A 21,654-nucleotide genomic window follows, 5' to 3' on the forward strand; every position below is an offset into this window, starting at 1 on the left:
CCGGCCGCCGGCCCGACTCCCTTCAGTCAGAGCAAGGATGGCGCAGGCGTCGGCTGTCCCCTTTGTGCTGCTGCTCCTGCTGGGTGCCTCCGCGGCGATGCCGGGGGGCGCCCGGGAGGTGGACGTGCGGAGCGGCCAGGCCCGTGAGGCGGCTCGCTTCGCCTTGGCCGAGACTTTCCAGAGCGACAAGGCGGGCTCCGGAGGTGGCGGTCGACTTTGGACGCTGCGCTCAGCCCAGACGCAGGTGAGATGCAGAAAGGCTGGGCGCAGGTGCGGGGGGACGACCTTGGGGCTGGAAGAAATGAGGGGGGATCGTGATTTGGGGGGCCACGGGTGCTAGGAGGGAGGAACCTTGGGGCTGGAAGAATTGGATGGGGCTCATCACTGTGGAGGAGCATGAAGTATTTGGGGGCTGAAGCACGTCGGGGGACTTTGGAGCTGAAAGAAGTGGGGGCTATGATTTAGGATGGGGGAGGATTAAGTATTCCTCGTAATCCAAAGCATCTGGGGCCAAAGAGGCTGTGAGGACCTCATGCCCCAAGTAGCCCCCATCCAAGTCCATTCATTGCGCTTATGTCCGTCCCCCTTTCTCCAATGAGTTAAAAATGGTGACCTATATGGTTTTTCTGCATCACATTTAATCCCCGTAACATCCCTGTGAGGCAGGGTAGGCTGAGAGACAGTGAGCGAGCTTAACTGTTACACTACCACTGGCTCTCATGCCAGCCATTTTTGCAGCACTTCTCCAGGGTCTTGGCTATGGGGTCTCCCCCCCTCCAACACCTCCTTGATCCTCTGAACTGGGGATTTAACCCTGGACCTTCTGCATGCAAAGTGTGTGCTCTTTGTTTTGCCAAGAGACCCAGAAACCCCACCCCTTCCAGTCAAATTAATTTAATTTAGCGAACTAGTTAAGGCATTTGTACCTTGCCCCTCAGCCAAAAAGAATTCCAGAGCAGCTTACGTTCATTCAGTTAGAACAAGACTGACCCTGCCTTTGGGATTACAGTCTAAATGACAGGTTGTCAGTGCTTTTTTTCTGGGAGTACTCAAGTGTACGCAGTACCAGAACCTTTAATTTTCAAATGTTAAAAGTGTGGCAGTTACTGTAACAACGTCATGATGAGTACCGGCACCATTTTCCCTAAAAAAATAAAGCACTGCACGTTGTCCAAGGAAAAGAATGTCCTTCACACAGTGCATAGTTAAAATATGGAACTCACTCCCACAGGAGGTGGTGTTGGGCACCAACTTGGAACGCTTTAAAAGAAGATTGGACAAATTTATGAAGAAGGGGTCTGTCAGTGGCTACTAGCCACAATGGCTATGCTCTGCCTCCACAGCTTTTGAATACCAGTTGCTGGAAACCACAGGAAGGAAGAGTGCTTGCTGGTTTCCCTTGGGCATCTGTTTGACCCCTGTAAGAACAGGATGCTGCACTTGTTCTTGTGAAAAAGGGACTGGAAGGGATGGGAAGTAAACTGAGACATCAGTTTTTAAAATTAAGTATTAAGTTCCTGTAATGATCAGCTGTCATGGAAACAGTTCAGGGCAAGAGGCTGAAGCAGCCTGCTACCAGGTGACATTTGAGGGAGGGGAGGCCTGATGGCATCTGTAGAGAGTATTTTCTCTATCGGCCCCCACCCCGAGCTCCACAGGCATCCGAAACAGCAAACACAGGACTTAGGAAGTACAGAGGGCCGGGGAGTCTGCCGCTGAGGATGTTATTTTTCTTCTTCTCGCTTCCTTTGGGATCCTTATTGCTGTCCCAGGTGTCTTCTTGTTGACAATTAGAAGCACAATCCACTTAACTCTTAAAATAGTTACGGGTGGCTTCCATCAAGCTAGACTGCTTTAACTGGTATACTGGCAGAGGGGGAGGGAATCTGCCTCCATCTGATTAGCTGGAGTCCTGGGTAATTGATGCTGACCTGCAAGTAACAAACCTCTGGGCCGAGGCTGTCACTCCATGCTGGAGAACTAGGTCAGTGACTAAGAGTAAGGCCAGTGGAATGCCCTTACAGCTGACAGTCAGCAAGAGAAACTCAGCCCCATGCATTCCTGCTCCTCCCTCAGAACCAGGTTGCATCTTTGATGGAATCTAAATATCAGAAACAAAAGGGTGTGTGTGTTTTATCAGTATTTGAAATGGTCTGCAGGCCTAACCATAATTCCCATGAGGAGGCAGCCTGCTCTGTTTAATTCTTCCCTGTACAACTGTGGTGCTGGCTCTCACAGAAGTGTTTTGGCCACAGTTGGCCTCGAGCCTCCAGTATTGTGCCTGGCTAGCTCTCCAAGTGTGTGTGTGTGAGGCTTTATTTACTTCCTGGCTTTCATGAGAGCCTTTTGTTCAGTGTTTGGGATTGTGAGACAGAATCACATAAGAAGAGCCCTTCTGGATCAGGCCAATGGCTTATCTAGTCCAGCATCCTGTTCTCATAGTAGCCAACCACTCTCTCATCTCCTGTGGATTCCAGCAACTGGTATTCAGCGCATACTGCCCCTGACCTCCATGGAAGCAGAGCATAATGACTGTGACTAGTAGCCATTGAAAGCCTTCTCTTCCATGAATTTGTCTAATTATCTTTTACAGCCTCCTATAAAAGTGTTTAACTATGTACTCTGTGAAAGACTCCTTCCTGTTATCTGTCCTGAAGCTTCCACATTCAGTTTGATTGGATGCCCATGATTTCTAACGTGATGAGAGAGGGAGAAAAACTTCCCTTTGACTACTTTCTCCATGCCATGCATAATTTCATGGACTTCTGTCATTTCTCGTCTTTTCTCTAAGCTAAAAAGTCCCCAAATGCTGCAACCTTTGTTCATGGGGGAGTCATTCCATACCCTTGATCATTTCAGTTGCCTTTTTCTGAATCTTTTCCAACTACAGTATCCTTTTTGAGGTGAGGTGACCACAGACCTGGCCAGCCAGCAAGAGACAGAACAGTCTGGTCCCTTTCTCTGCCTGTCAGGAATTGTGGAATGCTGAAATGTTTCCCAGTGTCAGCAGTGTGCCAGACAGTGGCTGTGTATCGTTTTTCTTTCATGAAGTTCCTGTTCTATGCATGTATGGATTGAACTTGCAGCATGAGCTTATGAACCTCAAGTTTAAAGCCGGGTGGTGAACTTTAGAGTCCAGCCATACTTATCTGCTGCCTCCTCCTTCCAAACCAGAAAACCATTGAGGCCACTCTAGGTCTTCTCCAGTTTCTTCCGAACTGGTTTTGGCTGCTTGCAGGCAGTCAACATCACTGGGCAATTTCCCAACTTTTCCCACTTGCCTGAGAGCTGTTCTTTCCTCATCTCCAGGTGGTGAATGGAATCAAGTACTACCTGGATGTGACTCTGCTGCAGAGCAGTCAGTGCAGTGGGAAGCAGGCTGTGGGGCAAGATGCTCCTAGTTGCCTCACTCCAGAAGAACCGGAGCAAATGGTAAGAATCAGCATGGTGCTTTTGCTTTCTGGTTAAAAGGGGCAGGGGGAGCGTAGCTAGTACCTTCAATGTGCTGGAAACCTGGAGTCTGGTTCCCAAGGTATCCTAGTTTTGCATGGCTCTACTGATTTCTCTTCTGAGTTTAAAAAAAAAACACATTTGGTAGCATCACGCAAAACACATGGGGCTGCAACCGTTAGCACAGGCACTGGCACATAATATCTGTTCCTCATTTGTAGAAAATCAGTCTTTTAGTGTGGCAGCACCGGCACTTTGGAACTCCCTGCCAATTGATAATCAGGCTGGTGCCTTCACCAAACTCCCTTCAGCGCCTGGCTTAAAATATTTTCGTTTAGACAAGCGTACGCAGATACCTTGAACATTGATGTGTGTTTTAATCTGTTTTTTTAATTTATCCTGATTTTAATTTTTTGAATGTTTTTACTGGTAGTTTTTATTGTATTCTTGTTTTCATTTACCACTTTGAGATTTTTTTACAGTCAGTATAATTTATTTGTGTACCTTCCTTCGCCTGAAGATCACAGGGTGGTTCGAAACATAAAAATACAAAATGAAAACACAAAATACATAATAAAGCAAAACCAAAACAAAACAATAGCCTCCCCTCCCACAGAAACATTTGAAAGGGTGGTAAAATGACCCCAGTTGGGTATATCAGCTCTTGTCTCTATTCCAACAGTGCTACAAGTCCCTGAGTATCACCACTGTGGGCATTAGGAAACAGAATGGGCTGAGACTGAGGGGGCACCTGAGGCTGGGACTCTGCAGAATCTTTCCCTGGCACCTCAGTTTCCCTGGAAGTGTGGATATGCAGATGGCAGTGAAGTGGGATTTCTAACTCTCCTATCTCCAAACAGACACCTCTTTGCTTGAAGAGGAGCAGACCTCCCACTGGGACCTGTGGCTGGCGCAAAGTAGTTTGTGCAAATATGGTCTCCTCCTTCCAACGTGTTGGAGAAATGGTGGCAAGTTAGATGTCCAGGAGATGAATGGGGAAGTAGCAGGTCATTGCCCAGAAGCTTGGGAAGGTTACAGATTTGCTTTGGTCTGCATAAAGCAGCGTGTTAACAACAGTAAACATTGGTACTGTTGACTCAGACTTCTCATTATCAAGGCTACGATCTCCATAAGCACATGCCAAATTCAGTTTGTCCCCCTGGGTCTCACATGTTTATCTTGTGACCTGGCATCACTGAATCTCTTTGCATAAACTTCCCCTCAAATAAGAGCAGTTTGGTTTGGCTGGCCAGCCTGTCAGCTGACAGTGCCTCATGTAGCTCCAGGGGTTGGGTGCCGAAGAGGAAGATAGAGAGCATTGACATCATGTATACTGACTGGCACAGTTGCTTTATCCAAAAGTTTATCCTAGCCTTACCTGGAGATTGAACCTGGGTGGTTCTGCATGCAAGGCAGATTCTCTACCTCTGAGCTACGTAAGATGGGCTTGATCCAGCAGGCAGGCTCTTCTGAGATGTTTATGGTGTCCTCGATCCTCCAAGCTGAAGACTGAAGTGGTTACAACCCAGGCGCAACTAGCCCTCAGTGCAAGATATCTGACAAGTACACACACTGACCCTCTTGCTAGGACTTACAGTGTTACCTCGGGTTACATACGCTTCAGGTTACATACGCTTCAGGTTACACACTCCGCTAACCCAGAAATAGTGCTTCAGTTTAAGAACTTTGCTTCAGGATAAGAACAGAAATTGGGCTCCGGCGGCACAGCAGCAGCAGGAGGCCCCATTAGCTAAAGTGCTTCAGGTTAAGAACAGTTTCAGGTTAAGAACGGACCTCCGGAACGAATTAAGTACTTAACCCAAGGTACCACTGTATTTTCATGAGATCAGCCTCAATTAAGATGCAAAAGGTCCTCCCAGTGGAGTGGCTGGTAGGGATAAAGCATCTCTGGTGCATGGTGCAAGATGAACGCCCCAAGGCACCTTACTGTTTGGAGTCATAGACCATTAGGTCATAGAATCATAAGAGTTGGAAGGAGACCCTGTGGATCATCTAGTCCAAACCCCTGCAATACAGGAATCTGCAGCTGCCCCTTATGGGGATTGAACCTTCAACCTTTTGGGAGGAGGGCAGCCCTTTCCTGCCAGAGCCAGAGGTCCTGACTTCCTTTTGCCTCCTCAGATAGCCCAGTAGGCCCCATTTCCTCTCCTAGAGTTGATGGCAAGGCAATATTTCTGATTTCCAGCCTTGCATCCTTCCGCCTCACGCATCTTATCTGAGTGGCTTGTCCTTGCTTGCCCTCCTAACCTTTTCTGTTCTTCCCTTCCAGTCATGTCACTTTGAGGTCTGGAGCCAGCCCTGGGCAAACAGGAAGAGACTGGTGAAGCAAGAGTGTCGCCTGGCTGGTAAGTCAGGTCTGGGTAGTCTGTCCGAAGCGTTAAAAGCAGAAAATACAGTCAAGAAGGCAGGGCCCCAAACCTTTGCATACTGTTGACATAAACAGTAGCTCCCTGAGCCAAGCTTTTCCTTCAGCGATATTGATTGTAAAAGCCAGCAGCAACCAGAACGGATAAGATAACTCTTGTACCGGCCTACCTACTTCCACAGAATTCTCCTTCAGGCGGCAAATAGCCTCCACACTGTAATGCTCCATCCAGGTTGGAATCCTATCAGTGCAACTGAGCAAATGCAAGTAGCTTCAGAGCCATTTAGAATTCCTTAATCTGGAGCTGCCAACCATTCTTTGGTCTGTGGCGATTTACGACTGTGTGCTGTGGGCGCCACCGAGCCTGCTTGCTTCTCTCTGTGTCCTCTGGATCAACCTTCCTGTCAGAGTTCATACATACGCACTCATTGCCTTTCCAAGGGATCTGGATAAAAGTCGACCCGATAATATTAATCTGAGGCTTGAAAAGCACATAGAGTTGGAAGAGGAAATGGGAAAGAGCGCCACTTTTCCAACTTCCTCCTCCTGTTCAAGGAGCCCCTCCCCCCGTTTACACGGGGTTTACGTTCTGAGGTACTGCGTGCGTCAGTGAAATTGTGTATAATTGAAACCCATTGAAAAAGCCTGCAAACACCCTGCTCTGCCCTTTTAGTGACATTTCAGTGACGTCTTTATGATGTTTCTGGGTCACTTCTGGGTTTGGCGCAATGCACATGTACACGGTTGCACACATATGGAACGTGCCTAAACGGGGGGTTGGGGGTGCTGCCTGTATGTATCTTTAAAGGGAGAAAAAACTGGCCACCCTTACGGCCTCATGACCAAGTGGGTAGTGCGGGGAGGGGCTTTGTGGGGGCCAGGAGAAGATTGCAAGGCACTATGATGTTGATACCTGGACTTACATCATTTGCGAGATGGGTGTCCGTGTGTGTAATTGATACATGGCCTCACCTTTTCTCCCCAGGCACAATTAATCATTCAGGGGCATGAATCATTAAGGTGTAGGCTGTTGGGTAAAAGATTTCCTTCTGCATATCTGGTTAAGCACATATTTCTGCGAGGAGGTGTAATGGGAAGGATTGGGGGTTTAGCTGATAGCCATTTAGAATTTAGGTGACTTTTGGAATACAGTGGTACCTCTGGATATGAACGGGATCCGTTCCGGAGCCCCGTTCGCATCCAGAAGAAAACATATCTAGTGATGGCACTTCTGCGCATGCGCGTGACGTCATTTTGAGCGTCTGCGCAAGCGGCAAAATCCGAAAGTAACACGCTCCGTTACTTCCGGGTTGCCACGGAGCGCAACTCGAACGCGCTCAACCCAAAGCGCATTCAACCCGAGGTATGACTGTATCCACGTAGTCTGGTGACGGAGTGTGGGATAGTAAATAAATAAACACACACACACCCCTTGTTCTTGCAGAGCCATCGGAGGTAGTCCATGCAGCAAAACTGGGGGAGTGGGAAGTGTTCCGTCCGAAGGCACCTGCCAAGGAAGTCGAGGAGTTAGCCCAGGAAGAGAGGTTTCTGCAGGTGAGTGTCATTCGTCTGCCTTTTGGAGCTGGGGTGTGAATTCTCTTAGCAGGGCAAAGCAGGGCTGTGTTCCTGCTGACTGAGTTGTCTCTTTCTCTTCTTTCCCTTTATACCAAAAGCATGTACATGTACCTTGGATCCCAAACGTCTTGGTACTCTTGACGTTTTGGCTCCCAAATGCCGCAAACCCGGAAGTGAGTGTTCTGGTTTACGAACATTCTTTGGAACCCGAAAGTCCGACATGGCTACCGATTGGCTGCAGGAGCTTCCTGCAGCCAACCAGAAGCCATGCTTTGGTTTCTGAACATTTTGATAGTCGGATGGACTTCCGTTCGACTTCCGAGGTTTGACTGTATACATTTGAGACAGGCATAATCTTCCAATTTTGGTCAAAAATGCACAGCATTCCTGTTTGCATGTTCCTGATTCTAACATTAGGGAAACTGATTCATCTTGGGTACTTTGATATCATCTGCCTAAGATAACCTTGCTTCTGATACAGTGATTTAAAAAAAGTAATTGGCTAGGGTAATGAAAGGTCAAAGGTCAAAAAAAGATGGACAGGTTTTTGGCAGGCTGGCATTTATTCATTGATTTCATAAAATGCCAGGAATCTGGTAGATCAGTTCCAACTATATATAAAACAGTTTGGTCTTTTAAAGAGAAAGACAGGATTCATTGTAGAAGGGTTAGATTAATTAAGAAAAATGAAACGTGCATCTAATTAATGGAGTCCTTTGTTTAGATTATAGGTTCTAAGAGACAATGAATGCTGTAAAGGAAAATAATAATAATACTATTGAAAGTCAAATATTATGTTTAATAGGTTCTTAATACTACTCGTAAAATATATTGTGTTAAAGAAATGTAATATTATGCTGGAAATACTGTTCATAGGAGGGAAGAGGGCTAATTTATATTTATGCCTTAATCAACATTTCTGCAATACAGTTTGGAAAATAAAATAAAATCGCAATCTGCAGTTGAAGGCAGCAGCTCTGTTTCTGTGATTCATCAGTTCCTTGTGTACCAGTTTCTCAGTTCTGGATTCTTCCATCCCCAGAATGCCTCCAACCACCAGGTGCCCCTCTTCAAGGAGTTCTTGACAACTTATGAGAAGAGCTACAAGGACAAGCAAGGTGAATGTTGGGCGAAGGAAACTGTCAAAGCAACAACATGCCTGGGCATGTTGGTAAGGCTGCCCTGTGTGGTGTAATGGTTGGTCTAGGGCCTGACAGAGCCCAGAGTTTGAATCCCCACTCAGCCCTGAAGCTCGTGGGATATCCTTGGGCCAGGTACAGTTTCTCAAGTCTGATGTACCTCGCAGAGTAATTGTGGGGATAAAATAAGAAGGGCTGGGAGAACTGTGTGTGCCACCTTGAGCTCCTTGGAAGGAAAGTGGGATATAAAATGCAAGAAGAAGAGAAGAGTTTGGATTTGATATCCCGCCTTTCACTCCCTTTAAGGAGTCTCAAAGTGGCTAACATTCTCCTTTCCCTTCCTCCCCCACAACAAACTCTTTGAGGTGAGTGGGGCTGAGAGATTTCAAAGAAGTGTGACTGGCCCAAGGTCACCCAGCAGCTGCATGTGGAGGAGCGGAGACACGAACCTGGTTCCCCAAATTGCGAGACTACCGCTCTTAACCACTACACCACACTGGCTCTGTGATTATAAATATAAGCTGCAAAGGTCAGGCTAGCTTCTCAGCAGAGTTCCTCTGATGTTCAGATTTTGTAGCAGGCATGGCTGTGCTTGCTTGGGCTGTTGGGAGTTAGGAAGGAAGGCATTGGGAAGGCCACAGGCTCCCCGCCTCCCTTGTCTGTCTTCCAGCTTCTCCTGATCCAATTGGGCATCCCTCCACTCCTCGGAGCCCACCAGCCCACGTACACACTGCTGGCAGTAGCATTCTGCATGTTAAGCATCCTTAAAGAACTGTAGGCATAACTGCTGATGGATAAGAACCAATAAGAATCAATACTCATGCTCAGTCCTTGTTTCCCTGGCCTCCTGCTCTTTTAGAGACTGAGAGGCGTTTCAGGATCTTTGCAGAGAATCTGGAGAAGGCCCGGCTAATTCAGGAACTGGATCAGGGCACGGCAGAATACGGTATCACCAAATTCAGTGATCTGACAGGTAGGTGAGGACGGGGCAGGGACTCTACTGCTAGCTTCCCCTCTGAATCACAGAGCTACAGCATACCTGTGTCTGGTAGACCCGCCTTCGCCAACCAGCTGCCCTCCAGATGTTGCAAGACTAAAACGCCCATCAGGAGGGCACCAGGCTAAACAGGCTGCAGTAAACAAATGACATTCTCTACAAAACTTCTGACACTTAGTCCTAACAGTGCCACCACCAAACCCTCTCTGAAAAAGCTCCAGCTAACAGGTTAGAGTCTTGTCTTCTTTATCCTGCAATGTGGTAAGTGTTACATATCCCAGCTTCCTTGGAAAGTGCAGGTGTCTCAAACCAGATATTTTATTTTTACATTCAGTTAGTCGCATTAAGGAACTGGGATAATACATTATCCGGATGTGTATATTAAAAGGGTTTTTTATTCAATAAAAGAGAGAGAGAATGAAACAAAGTGAATAGAAGTAGCATAAAATAAAGCAAAAATGGGTATCTAATGTTTTTAAAATTACAGCACAAGTTCCAAAGAGGAAAGATACAGATACAGTGGTACCTCGGGTTACATACGTTTCAGGTTACATACACTTCAGGTTACAGACTCCACTAACCCAGAAATAGTACCTCAGGTTAAGAACTTTGCTTCAGGATGAGAACAGAAATCGTGCTCCTGCGGCGCGGCAGCAGCGGGAGGCCCCATTAGGTAAAGTGGTGCTTCAGGTTAAAGAACAGTTTCAGGTTAAGTACGGACCTCCGGAACGAATTAAGTACTTAACCCGAGGTACCACTGTATGTATTTGTGGCAGATAGAACTCAAGAACTTCAACCAGCCAGGAAGGCTAGAGTGTCATATTTTATGAAGTCTGGTGCTTTTGTCTTTTCATCGCACAATGTATCTTTCTCCTTTGTTTCAGAGGAGGAGTTCCGCTCCACGTACTTGAACCCACTGCTTTCCCAGCTGCCTGGTCGGCCAATGAAACCAGCCACCATCCCTAATGATCCACCCCCTGATTCGTGGGACTGGCGGGACCACGGGGCTGTCACAGGTGTCAAGAACCAGGTCGGTTTTCCTCTGCTCCACTATGGAAGCAGCTGCTTCCTCAAGGGGACCAGGTTGGGCTTAAAGTTTCCAAAGGGGATAAAAGTTCCACTGTTTCCCTGTGTGGGCTTGTTGTGTGAGGTTGGTGAGGAGCTGGAAGAAGGTAGTGATCCACCCTTGGTTCTGGGCCTGAGCTTTATTTGTTTTGTTCTCTGTAGGAATTTATGTCCCAGCTTTGTATCAAATTTTGATGCAAGGCAGCTTACAACATGTAAAAAAATCCTCATAAAATGAAAAGTAATAAAACTAATTGAAAGCAGTAGTTAAAATACAGTGGTACCCCGCAAGACGAACGCCTCGCGAGACGAAAAACTCGCAAAACGAAAGGTTTTTTCGTTTTCGAGTTGCCTCGCAAGACGAATTTCCCTATGGGCTTGCTTCGCAAAACGAAGCTTGCCCCGGGGACAGCGGGTCTTCTCTTTTGAAGCAAGGGGCTGCGGGGAGATAGCGATCTCCCTGCAGCCCCTTGCTGCAAAAGACGTCCGGGGGAAGCGGGGAAGAAGCGCTTCGCTTCCTGCTGCCCCCGGACCTCTTCTGAAGCAAGGGGCTGGGGGGAGATAGCGATCTCCCTGCAGCCCCTTGCTGCAAAAGACGTCCGGGGGAAGCGGGGAAGCAAAGCGCTTCGCTTCCCCGCTTCCCCCGGACGTCTTTTGCAGCAAGGGGCTGCGGGGAGATCGCTTCTCCCGGTGCTCCGAAGCCGGGTGGGGGGCAGGGGACACCTCCCGCTGCCGCGGGGACACCTTTTGAAGGCAGGCGGGGGGGGGAGCAAAGACTTTCGCCCCCCGCCCGCTTTCAGAAGAGGTCCAGGACCTCTTCTGAAGGCTGGCGGGGGGCAAAAGTCTTTGTCCCCCCTGCCTGCCTTCCCAGGGGCTTTTAAATCGCCCCGGACAGCGGAGAAGTCCTCCGCTGTCCGGGGCGATTTTAAAATGCCGCCCGCCAGCATTTTAAGATCGCCCGGACAGCGGAGAAGTCCTCCGCTGTCCCGGGGTTTTTTAAAATGCTGGGGGTGGGAAGAAAAGCCCTTGTCCCCCCCCCCCCCAGCCTTCAGAAGAGGTCCGGGGACAGACTGTCCCCGGACCTGGTCTGAAGGCGGTTTCCCTAGGAACGCATTAATTGATTTTCAATGCATTCCTATGGGAAACCATGCATCGCAAGACGAAAAAACCGCAAGACGAAGAGACTTGCGGAACGAATTAATTTCGTCTTGCGAGGCACCACTGTACATCGAAACACATTTAGAACCAGCTAAAGTACAGTTTGCCCTGGCAACACCATCTGCATCGTCTGCACCTTCGTTTTCAAAGGCCTGTCTCAATACAAAAGTTTTAGTCTGCCAGCAGAAGGATAACCAAGAGGGAGCCAGTTTAACCTCTCCTGGGAGAGGATTCCACAATCTGGGAGCAGCCGCAGCAAAGCTTCTCTCTTGTGTCACCACCAACCGTGTTTTTGATGTTAATGGGTCCAAGAGTGTTGGAGGGGGATTTCCAGCCGGTGGCAGAGGACAGAGTGACTCCAGGAGACATAGGTGTAAAACCCAAACTAAAACGAAGACTTTATTACTAAACAATAAACACAAACTCTGGTGGGTGTTATTCCTGCAGGCAGGCCACAAAACTCAGCTTTTTTCCTTTATAGCAATGGCCACCTGCAGCCAATTAATCCCAGAAACTTCTTAAAGGTATACACACATGTTTCTGTGCTGAATGTCCCCTAACAAAGAGAAGGTACTCACCTGAGGATCTTGGCACCTAGAAAGGTTTATATAGGGAGTTATGGTCATTCAGGAAGCCTGGTCCCAAGCCATATAGGGCTTTATAGGTCAGAACCAGCGCTTGGAATTGTGCCCAAAAGTGGACCAGTAGCCAGTGAAGTTGTTTAACTGATGTAAGTTGCCTTCTTCCAGGCTGCTTCTGAATTGTCTCCTTTTTCATCTTATGGGCAGTTCATACTATCTGGAGTAATGCTTTCCTTTTCTCAATTACTGCAGGGTTACTGTGGCTCCTGCTGGGCCTTCTCTGTGACGGGCAACGTGGAAGGGCAGTGGTTCCTCCACAATGGCACTTTGGTCTCCCTCTCTGAGCAAGGTAAGGGAATTCTTTGAGGAGGCCTGGCCTCTCATGTTTGGATTGGGAGCTTTCTGGGCAGCAGAGCTAAAACAAAACAAAAAAACTGTCAGTGAAGTCATTGGTTGTGCCTTGTTTACATGACCGCGTTGACTCAGATATTTTACAGGTATAGGATGCTTGCATTCTCCAAGCAGATTTTATTTAATTTTTCCTTTCATTACCTTGTTATAACCCATCCTGAGATCACATATGGCGAGGAGCAAGATGTAACTGCTTTGAGTTTTTTCTTCTATCAAGTGGCATATAAATTTTATGAAGGAAATGTCATAAAGAAATAAATTGGGAAGTTGGCTGACTTCAGGAGCAAGACTGGACATGTCTTTGGGTGTTTACCCTCCAGTTTCCAGCTGACCTGATTTCTGCTCCCTCCACAGAGCTGCTGGACTGTGACTCCGTAGACAAAGCCTGTGGAGGAGGACTTCCATCCACGGCCTACGAGGCCATCGAAGGGCTGGGTGAGTCAGCAAAATATTTTTGCTCGAGCGCAGCACTTGGTCTGCAACTTGTTCCTCTGCATGTACCTTGACATCCAGAGAATAAGATGTTTTGAGTGTTCAGAGACTTGTTTTCACAGCCATCTCTGAACTGGAGAAACTAGGCGGCTTGAGCACGGTGGTGCTGGAAATGCTGGTTTGTTCCCAAAGCTAAAATGTAACTGAGTTTTGCCAGTTGCGTCTAGAGCACCATTCATGCCAGATCCTTCCCTTTTAGAAAAAATCCATTCCCTCTTTCTTGGGGCAAACCCTGAATTTTTCAAGAGTGCACATGCTGCCTTTACTGCAGTTCCCCAATGGCTGTGAAGCAACCACCACAGTGAGGCTGGAAGATGCTCTGTTTGTTCAGCCGTTTGTTGACAATGCAAAGTCCCTCTTCAGAATTTCTGGATTCTGGCTGCTGTTGATTTCTCATGTAGGGGTTGTTGTTCCTTGCTGCTTTTATTGTTGGAAGCTGCCTCTAGAAGTATTATTAAGGTAAAGGGACCCCTGACAATTAGGTCCATTTGTGACCAACTCTGGGGTTGCGGCGCTCATCTTGCTTTATTGGCCGAGGGAGCCGGCGTACAGCTTCCGGGTCATGTGGCCAGCATGACTAAGCCACTTCTGGCGAACCAGAGCAGCGCACAGAAACACCGTTTACCTTCCCACCGGAGCGGTACCTATTTATCTACTTGCACTTTGGCGTGCTTTCGAACTCCTAGGTTGGCAGGAGCAGGGACCGAGCAACAGGAGCTCACTCCGTCATGGGGATTCGAACCGCTGACCTTCTGATCAGCAAGTCCTAGGCTCTGTGGTTTAATCCACAGTGCCACCTGCATCCCACAGAAGTATTATTAGGGCATAATAAATGTGTGGGGTTTTTTTAAAGCCACTCTTAGATCCTTATTCTGCACAGCAAGAGCCCAGCCTGTACACGGTTTTCCTTGCCAGGTCATCACCTTCCTTTGCCTTCCTGATTCTCCTCTTCTTCCCCAGGCGGCCTGGAGACAGAGCGCGATTACAGTTACGAGGGGTTTGAGCAGAAGTGTGGCTTCTCCAAGGATAAGGTGGCCGTCTACATCAATAGCTCCGTATCAATATCCCGGGATGAGACAGGTACGTGTCTGAGACCATGGCTTGAATCAGACCATGGTTAGTGAATCAGATTGTGGGCCTCTTAATACCTAGGGAGATCTGGAACACTCCGCTGTGGAATGAGGAAGGCCACTTGCTACTGCCTAGAGCAAGGGTTGGGCAAACTTTTCCCAGTCCCAGGGCTGCCTTCCCTCTTGGCCAAACTTCCAGAGGCCACATGCCAGTGGTATGTGGGGCCAGAGCAGGCACAGGCAAACTCGGCCCTCCAGATGTTTTGGGACTACAGCTCCCATCATCCCTAGCTAACAGGACCAGTGGTCAGGGATGATGGGAATTGTAGTCTCAAAACATCTGGACAGGGCGACAGATGTGACGGAAGTCAGCCATGTAAGAATTGGTGTAGACATATATATCTGTTTATGAAAATATTTATATGCTGCAAATCATAACAAAATAAAAGCAGTGTACAATACTAACTATATAATATTAAAACACATTTAAGATCAGAGACCATCATCTAAGTGTTATGGAAAAATGCCTTCTTAATTGCTGGCATAAGCTTGACGACATAGAGAAGTTCTCAGCGGATCTTTAAAAGGAGCTGGATGCTGTTAGCAGAGTGTTCCACAGGACTAGGCTGATAAGACTAAAGACTCTATTTCACGTTGATGTCAAATGACCTCTGCCAACACAAGGGATGACCAATGAGGTTCTTCCAGGTGATCTTGGTAACTGAGCCAGGATATAAGGGTTCAGGCCATCTCTAAGGTACCTTGGATCTAAGTTGTTCAGGGCTCTGTAAAATCAATACAAGGACCTGGCTTGATAGTAGATGGGCAGCCAGTACAGAGGCTATTATTTACATCCTCTTTATCCATACAAGCAAGAGGTATTATCATGGTCCAATAACACATTCTGGCCAAGAAAAAACAGGGCAGGGCCAGAGAGACTTGTGGCCTGTGGGATGGATTTAGAGGTCTGGATGACTGCATAGGTCCCTGAGGCACCCCAGGCCTGCCCTAGAGGTTCTCTGGACTTGATAGGTGCCCTTCTTGCTGCTTTTATGGCTAAGAAACATTCAAGACCACACACTTGATACTTAACAGCTTCTCTGCTGAGCTGTCCTGCTATGATCTCTTGTCCTACCTGCTGCCACCAATCATGGGTGTAGGAAGTGCAACTGAGGCCAGGGAGAGAGGCAGCGTATCAGGATCTCAAATGCATGGCGATCCACATGTGTAAGATGCTTTCGTTTTCTGGGGCAGGGCCTGCAGCGCAGCTCCCATAAGCTCCCTCTCCTTCTCATATCTCTCTGCATCATATAATGGCCTTGCATATTAACCAGTCACTCTCTCCGTTTCAGAGATCGCTGCCTGGCTGGCTAAGAACGGCCCTATTTCCATTGCTCTGAACGCCTTTGCCATGCAGGTGAGGGGGCCCCTGGAGGGCCATGCTGCTTTTTCCATGCTGTAAGCAACAGAGGTTGCTCTTTTGGTCAAAAAACATTCCCCCCCCCACACACATCATTTGTTGAGCAGGTGGGGAGCAAAATGAAACCCTCCCAAAAAAATCACAGTGGAGGGACAGAAATTTCTATGTAAGTTTGAGCAGGGAGATGCATTAACTTTATGATGTGGCCATAGGTTTTCCATTTCCCCTTGCTTTTTAAAACTTAAAAAAAGAAGAAAAGAAATCCTGGGATGCTCTGCCACCTCCTGCCCTAGGACTCAGAGCCATCTCTGATTCAGGACAGGCAAAACAAAGCCCTTCTCCACACACAAATAGAACTGTCAAATTTGCAAGCGCTAAATGCAGCAATGGCCACTAATGTGACCGGCTTCAAAAGCAGGTTAGACAAACTCAAGGAGAATAAGCCCGGCGATAGCTGCTAGCCATGATGGTTATTTTCTGCCTCCGCTGTCGGGAAGCAGCATACACCTGAACACCAGTTGAATCGCAGGTGGAGAAGAGAGTACCGTACTTTTCGCTCCATTGGACACAGTTTTTCCCCTCCAAAAACTGAGGGGAAATGTGTGTGCGTCCTATGGAGCGAATGCAGGCTTGTGCCATAGCCGCGCGCAACCCCTCCGGCAGGGAGAGGCTGCACGGGGCTATGGCTTCTTTAGCTCCACGCAGCCTCTTCCGGCAGGGAGATATTGCACGGGGCTAAAGAGGAAGCCAAGGCAGCGAGTGGGATGGATCCCGCTCACTGCCTTGGCTTGTTCCATAGCCGCGTGCAACCCCTCCGGCAGGGAGAGGCTGCATGGGGCTATGGCTTCTTTAGCTCCACACAGCCTCTCCCGGCAGGGAGGGATTGCGCGGGGCTAAAGAGGAAGCCAAAACAGCGAGTGCGATCCATCCCGCTCGCTGCCTTGGCTTGTGCCATAGCCGCGCACAACCCCTCCGGCAGGGAGAGGTTGTGCGCAGCCTGTACTTTGCTCTTTGGGGCTGGGGGGGGGAAAGATTTTTTTTATTGATTTCCCCATCTAAAAACAAGGTGCACTCTATGGTCCGGTGCGCCCTATGGTGCGAAAAATACGGTATTTCTGTTGTCCTTGCGAGCTTTCTGGTTGGTCAGACTGCTGGGCCTCTGGTCTGATCCAACAGCTAGCCCTGCTTCCATTTCTTTTACACGGCTTACTCTGCTTCCAAATTCAGATTGGCCTAGTTCGGTTTTTGTTGCTGATTGAGAGAGGGAGGGCTGAGTCATGCAGAACACGAGGGAATAGATCTGTTCAGAGGGGCAAGGACTCCTTGCAGCTAGGACACATTTGACTTTCTTAGTAGCTTCAGGCATAGACTTTCAAGCCCTCCCAAATTGCCTGAAGGCCCAAACATTGCACAAGGTGCAACATGTATGTATTAAGTTGCTTGGAGTCGAGGATTGTCTCTGAGCCCTTTCCCCCTTCTTCCTCTCTCCAGTTCTACAGGAGGGGAGTTTCCCACCCCTTCTTCCTGCTCTGCAACCCCTGGATGATTGACCACGCAGTCCTCTTGGTGGGCTACGGCACACGTAAGTGGCTACTTTTACTTGCAGGGGGGGGGGATGCTCCCAAAGCATGAAGGTGGGGAGATTCACTCGGGAATCTCCATTCCTCCACCCTGCAGTTTAGCGTTCAGAAGCAGTCTCCATCTGTGTTCAATAAGCTTGCTTTACTTTGTTCTTTCTAATTTATTTGCGTGACCTATCTAAAACAATTTTTTGGTGCCACCCTATCTCATTCCTAAAACGCTCACGCAAAGCGTTAGAAAAAATGCAGATGAGACTTTAAATTACCCTAAAGCTTGCTCAGTTAAAACCTACTTGCGTCTGGGCAAAATATATTAGAGCAGTTTTAATAGTGCTGGCAGCTGATGTTTGTCTGATCTAAGTCCCTAGTTCTCATGATTCCCAAAGTTTCACTTCAGACTCCCCAGTTGTAACAGGTGTGACTAATAGAGGCTGAAGGAGAACTACAAGTGGGGAGTTTCCTTGCTTGTGATGGGTGTTCAGAGGTGGGCAGGGAGCGGTGGGTGGATGGAGGAAGCAGGAAGGGTCAAGAATGAATTCCTTCCTGCTTGCAAAAAGCTGCTGGCTTCCATCCAAGGATGATGCAGAGATCAGATCCATCTTAAGCCACTTCAAGAGATCGATGGGTTGAGGGGGGGGGGACTCTCTCGAGGGATAGATGGAGGGTTTTATAAAATTTATATGCTGCTTTGGAAAAAATCAAACTCAAAGTGGTTTACTGCTTGCTCTACCCCTGACGACTCTCTTCTGTTTCCACCTGTATGCACACACAGGGGGCCGTACTCCATTCTGGGCGATCAAGAACAGTTGGGGAGAGAACTGGGGAGAGAAGGTAAGCATTCTTCCAAACTCAGCTGGGCAGTGGCGTAGCGTGGGTTGTCAGCACCCGGGGCAAGGCAAGTAATTTGCGCCCCCTAACCCTAACCCCCAGATGTTGCACCCGGTGCGGCCGGCCCCCCCTGCACCCCCCACGCTACGCCACTGCAGCTGGGCGACCTTTCCCCTGCTCTTGGCAATCTCTGTTCACATTGTAAGGAAGGGGCTGATACACTGAAAGCTCACGAGTCAGGCTTGGCTTTCTCCTCAGTGTAACTGCCTGCTGCTGACCCTCTAACCTAGTGTCTCTTTGCTTGACAATGCTTTTTGAGGCAAGGAGGAGCTGGTGCCAGGGTATGGCTGACTTCTGCTTACGTTGTGCTGGCCAATGACATGCTCATGTGCAGGCAGAAGGCAGATATATATATCACAAAATGTAAGCTCCTTACGATCACATTTTATGTAGACGTTCGAGTCCAAGGGTTCTGCATATACATGAAAATTGAAGCAAGGCAGATGGGGAGAGATAATCCCCAGAATCCCCAGCAAGCAAGGCAGAGAACTTAGAAGCTCTTTCTGCCCCAGGTAACTGCAAGTGGACCCAATGCAAAAAGAGCTCTTAAACTCTCCATCTTGCTTGGGACTTGACTTGCACAAATTCAACCAGCTTGCCTTCAATCACATATGGCTGAAACTTAAATGCGTGTAAGATGTGATCATACTGTGGAACTGCTTGATTGTAAAAAATCTCAAAACAGTTTACAGAAAGGATATACAGTGGTACCTCATGTTACGTACTTAATCCGTTCCAGAGGTCCGTTCGTAACAGGAAACCTCGTAACAGGAGGCGCGCTTTCTCTAATGGCACCTGCTGCTGCGCCGTGACTTCTGCTCGCATCCCGGGGCAAAGGTCGCAACAAGGGGCATCTACTCCGGGTTAGCGGAATGTGTAACCTGCAGCATTCATAAGGGGGACACTACATAACACGAGGTTCCACTGTAAAACCATCAATGAAAACTACCAAAACCAGCTTTTAAAAACTTTACTGCAAACAATTAAAAACAGATGTAAACAGTCTACATATTTGGCTAGGTTTCTGTAAGCAATAAAAGTTTTTTGCAGGCCCTGAGAAGAGTACAGGGAAGGCGTCTGCCTGGTGTCAATGGGCAGGGAGTTCCAAAGTGTAGGAGCTGTCACAATAAAAGGTCTATTTCTTACAAATGTGGAACAGGTATTATGTGGCATCTGTAACAATGCCAGTTTCACAGATATAAGTGGGCATATATATGGGATGAGGTGTTCTCGCAGGTAAACTGGTCCCAAGTTGCTAAAAGTTTGGTATGTTGACAGTAACACCTTGAACCTGGCCTGGGTAGCAAATGGGCAACTAGTGCAGATCTCCGACCAGAGGGGTTATATGGGGTCCTGTCAGCAATTGTGCTGCAACATTCTGCACTAACTGCAGCTTCCCGATCAAGCGCAAGGGGTGCCCCATGAAGAGTGTGTTGCAGTAATCCAGTCTTGTAGTAACCAATACTGTGGCTAGGCTTTCCTGGTCATGGAAGATCTGTGCTGCTTACTGACAATTGTCCCGTGTCTCTTTTCAGGGCTACTACTACCTGTACCGTGGCAGCCATGCCTGTGGCATGAACTCAATGTGCAGTTCTGCAGTGATAGAGTAAGCCTCTCGGGCCCCTTGACTGCCTCCGGTCCAAATCATCAACTTGCTGGCTTTCCACCCAGCACCAAGATGAAGATCGGAGCACCTTCCCTGTACATTATACTGACCCTGTTTACCCATTTCCCTTTCCAAATAGCCCTGGTTAGGCCTAGTGCATAACTAAGAAGATCTGGCCCCTGCTCCTGCCTGCTGCTATGAACGGTAGAGACTGGAGGTAGCATGTCCTAGGATAGGACCCTTAACCTTGCTGAGATCCTTCAACCAGGCCAGGATTGGTGCTGGTGTGTGTTTAAAGGGTGCTCCCCTTTCCAGTAGGAGCAGATTCCTTCCCCCGACTCTCAGTGAAGGGGTACTTGGTGCCTGGGCAGATGCACAGAGGATGGTGAAGGGGACTTGCTCCTCTGAAATGGTTAGGTCATCAGCTGCTCCTCGCTGTGAGCCTCCTCTTTTACCTTGGTCAATCCTGAGCTGCTTTTTGGAAGGCAGACTGGGAACTGGGGCCAGGGAGGAAGGGGCAGCAATCTAACTACCAGCTCCCATCCCAACTCCCTCTGCAAAAAGCAGAACTCCTTACTGTTTTTTAACCATAGGCCTCTTAAGTTTGGGCCACAGCTCAGTAGAAGAGCACCCACTCTGCACGCAGAAAGTCCCAGACATAGAATCTCATACAGTCCTGGGATTGTAGAGTTGGAAGGGGACCCAAAGAGTCATCTAGTCCAACCCTGCAATCCTCAGGAGGCAGGGCTAGGGAAGGCCCCCCTCAAGTTGAAGAGCTGCTGTGCTAGATGGACAGCAGACAGTCTCTCTTGGTCTAAGACCAGCTTCCTGTCTCCATACAACTTGGGGAACCGGCTTGCATTTAAGACAAGATGTTCCAAGGAGCTTCACAACTCACTCAAGCCCCCTTAAATAAGTGCAGGTGAATTTTCCCTTCCTTGTGGAAACGAGGGGAGCACATTTAACACCCTTATTTTCTAGTTAGTCAGGGGCTTCTTTCTTTTGCACTCTCCAAGTCTTCCCGCTCCCCGTAGGAATTGTAGCACTGATAAATGCCCCCCCCCAATGGGGTACCCTTGTTTCCGTTAGCTCAAGTCTTCCTCTGCTTCTGGAAGACTTGATGTGGTGGAGTCACAGCCTTGCAGGACAGTCTTGCCTGTGGCTGGGCGGCTCCGCTAGCCTGTAGGAAAAGTAACCATTCCAGTATTGGTCAGCTTTTGCACTTAGATGCCATGAAATCTTTCTCCCTGCACCCCCTACAAAAAAAGAGGTCAGACCCAGCCCACATTTTTTTTTAGATTTAGCTGCTCTGTATTAATGTTTGCTGCTAGAATGGAAATATTGGTGGAAGGTTTGAAGGCAATGCTGAGAGATGATCCCTAGTTTGGTCAGTCCTAAGCACCACCCAAACCTTCTCCTCCAAGGAATCCTACTTGAGCACTCCCCAGCCCCCAGCCCCGTTGCACTGAGGGCTTTTGGGGAGTGGAAGGCATAACTAGCACTTGCAAAATGGCTGCAAAAAAAGTGTTTCTGGAAGACGCAGCTGCTCAGGTGGCTGTGCCTTCTGTCTGTTACTTTAAAGATGCAGCCTTTGGTGTTTCTGTAATTTCCACACTAATAAATACTGATGGACTCTGAACTAAAGTGTCTGTGTGTTTCAGGGGTGAGGGTAGTGTGACGCCTGGAGTCTTGAGGGTGGGAGACTAGGTTTACCTTCTGCTGAGTACTCCTGAGTAGGTCTTGCCAGCATCCTTCCAAGGCGGATGAGAGACAAAGTGGATGGGAAGTAATCAGAATAGGCTTATCTCAGAGGCAGTGCTTTTTTACTTTAAAAAA

General features: G+C 48.3%; 1 protein-coding gene across 1 annotated transcript; it reads left to right on the forward strand.

Moving 5' to 3' along the window:
* On the forward strand, window positions 1-21,462 carry CTSF (cathepsin F). Its single transcript, XM_081175556.1, has 14 exons — window positions 1-244; window positions 3,310-3,432; window positions 5,741-5,816; window positions 7,281-7,390; window positions 8,454-8,529; window positions 9,410-9,523; window positions 10,432-10,577; window positions 12,604-12,700; window positions 13,117-13,197; window positions 14,215-14,334; window positions 15,677-15,741; window positions 17,236-17,326; window positions 18,097-18,155; window positions 19,748-21,462. The coding sequence occupies exons 1-14, from the start codon at window positions 38-40 to the stop codon at window positions 19,820-19,822; spliced, it is 1,440 nt and encodes a 479-aa protein (XP_081031682.1). The 5' UTR covers window positions 1-37; the 3' UTR covers window positions 19,823-21,462.
* Window positions 21,463-21,654: the final 192 nt, after the last annotated feature.

The sequence above is a fragment of the Podarcis bocagei genome (genome assembly GCF_964188305.1).
Source record: "Podarcis bocagei genome assembly, chromosome: 16".
NCBI lineage: Eukaryota > Metazoa > Chordata > Lepidosauria > Squamata > Lacertidae > Podarcis > Podarcis bocagei.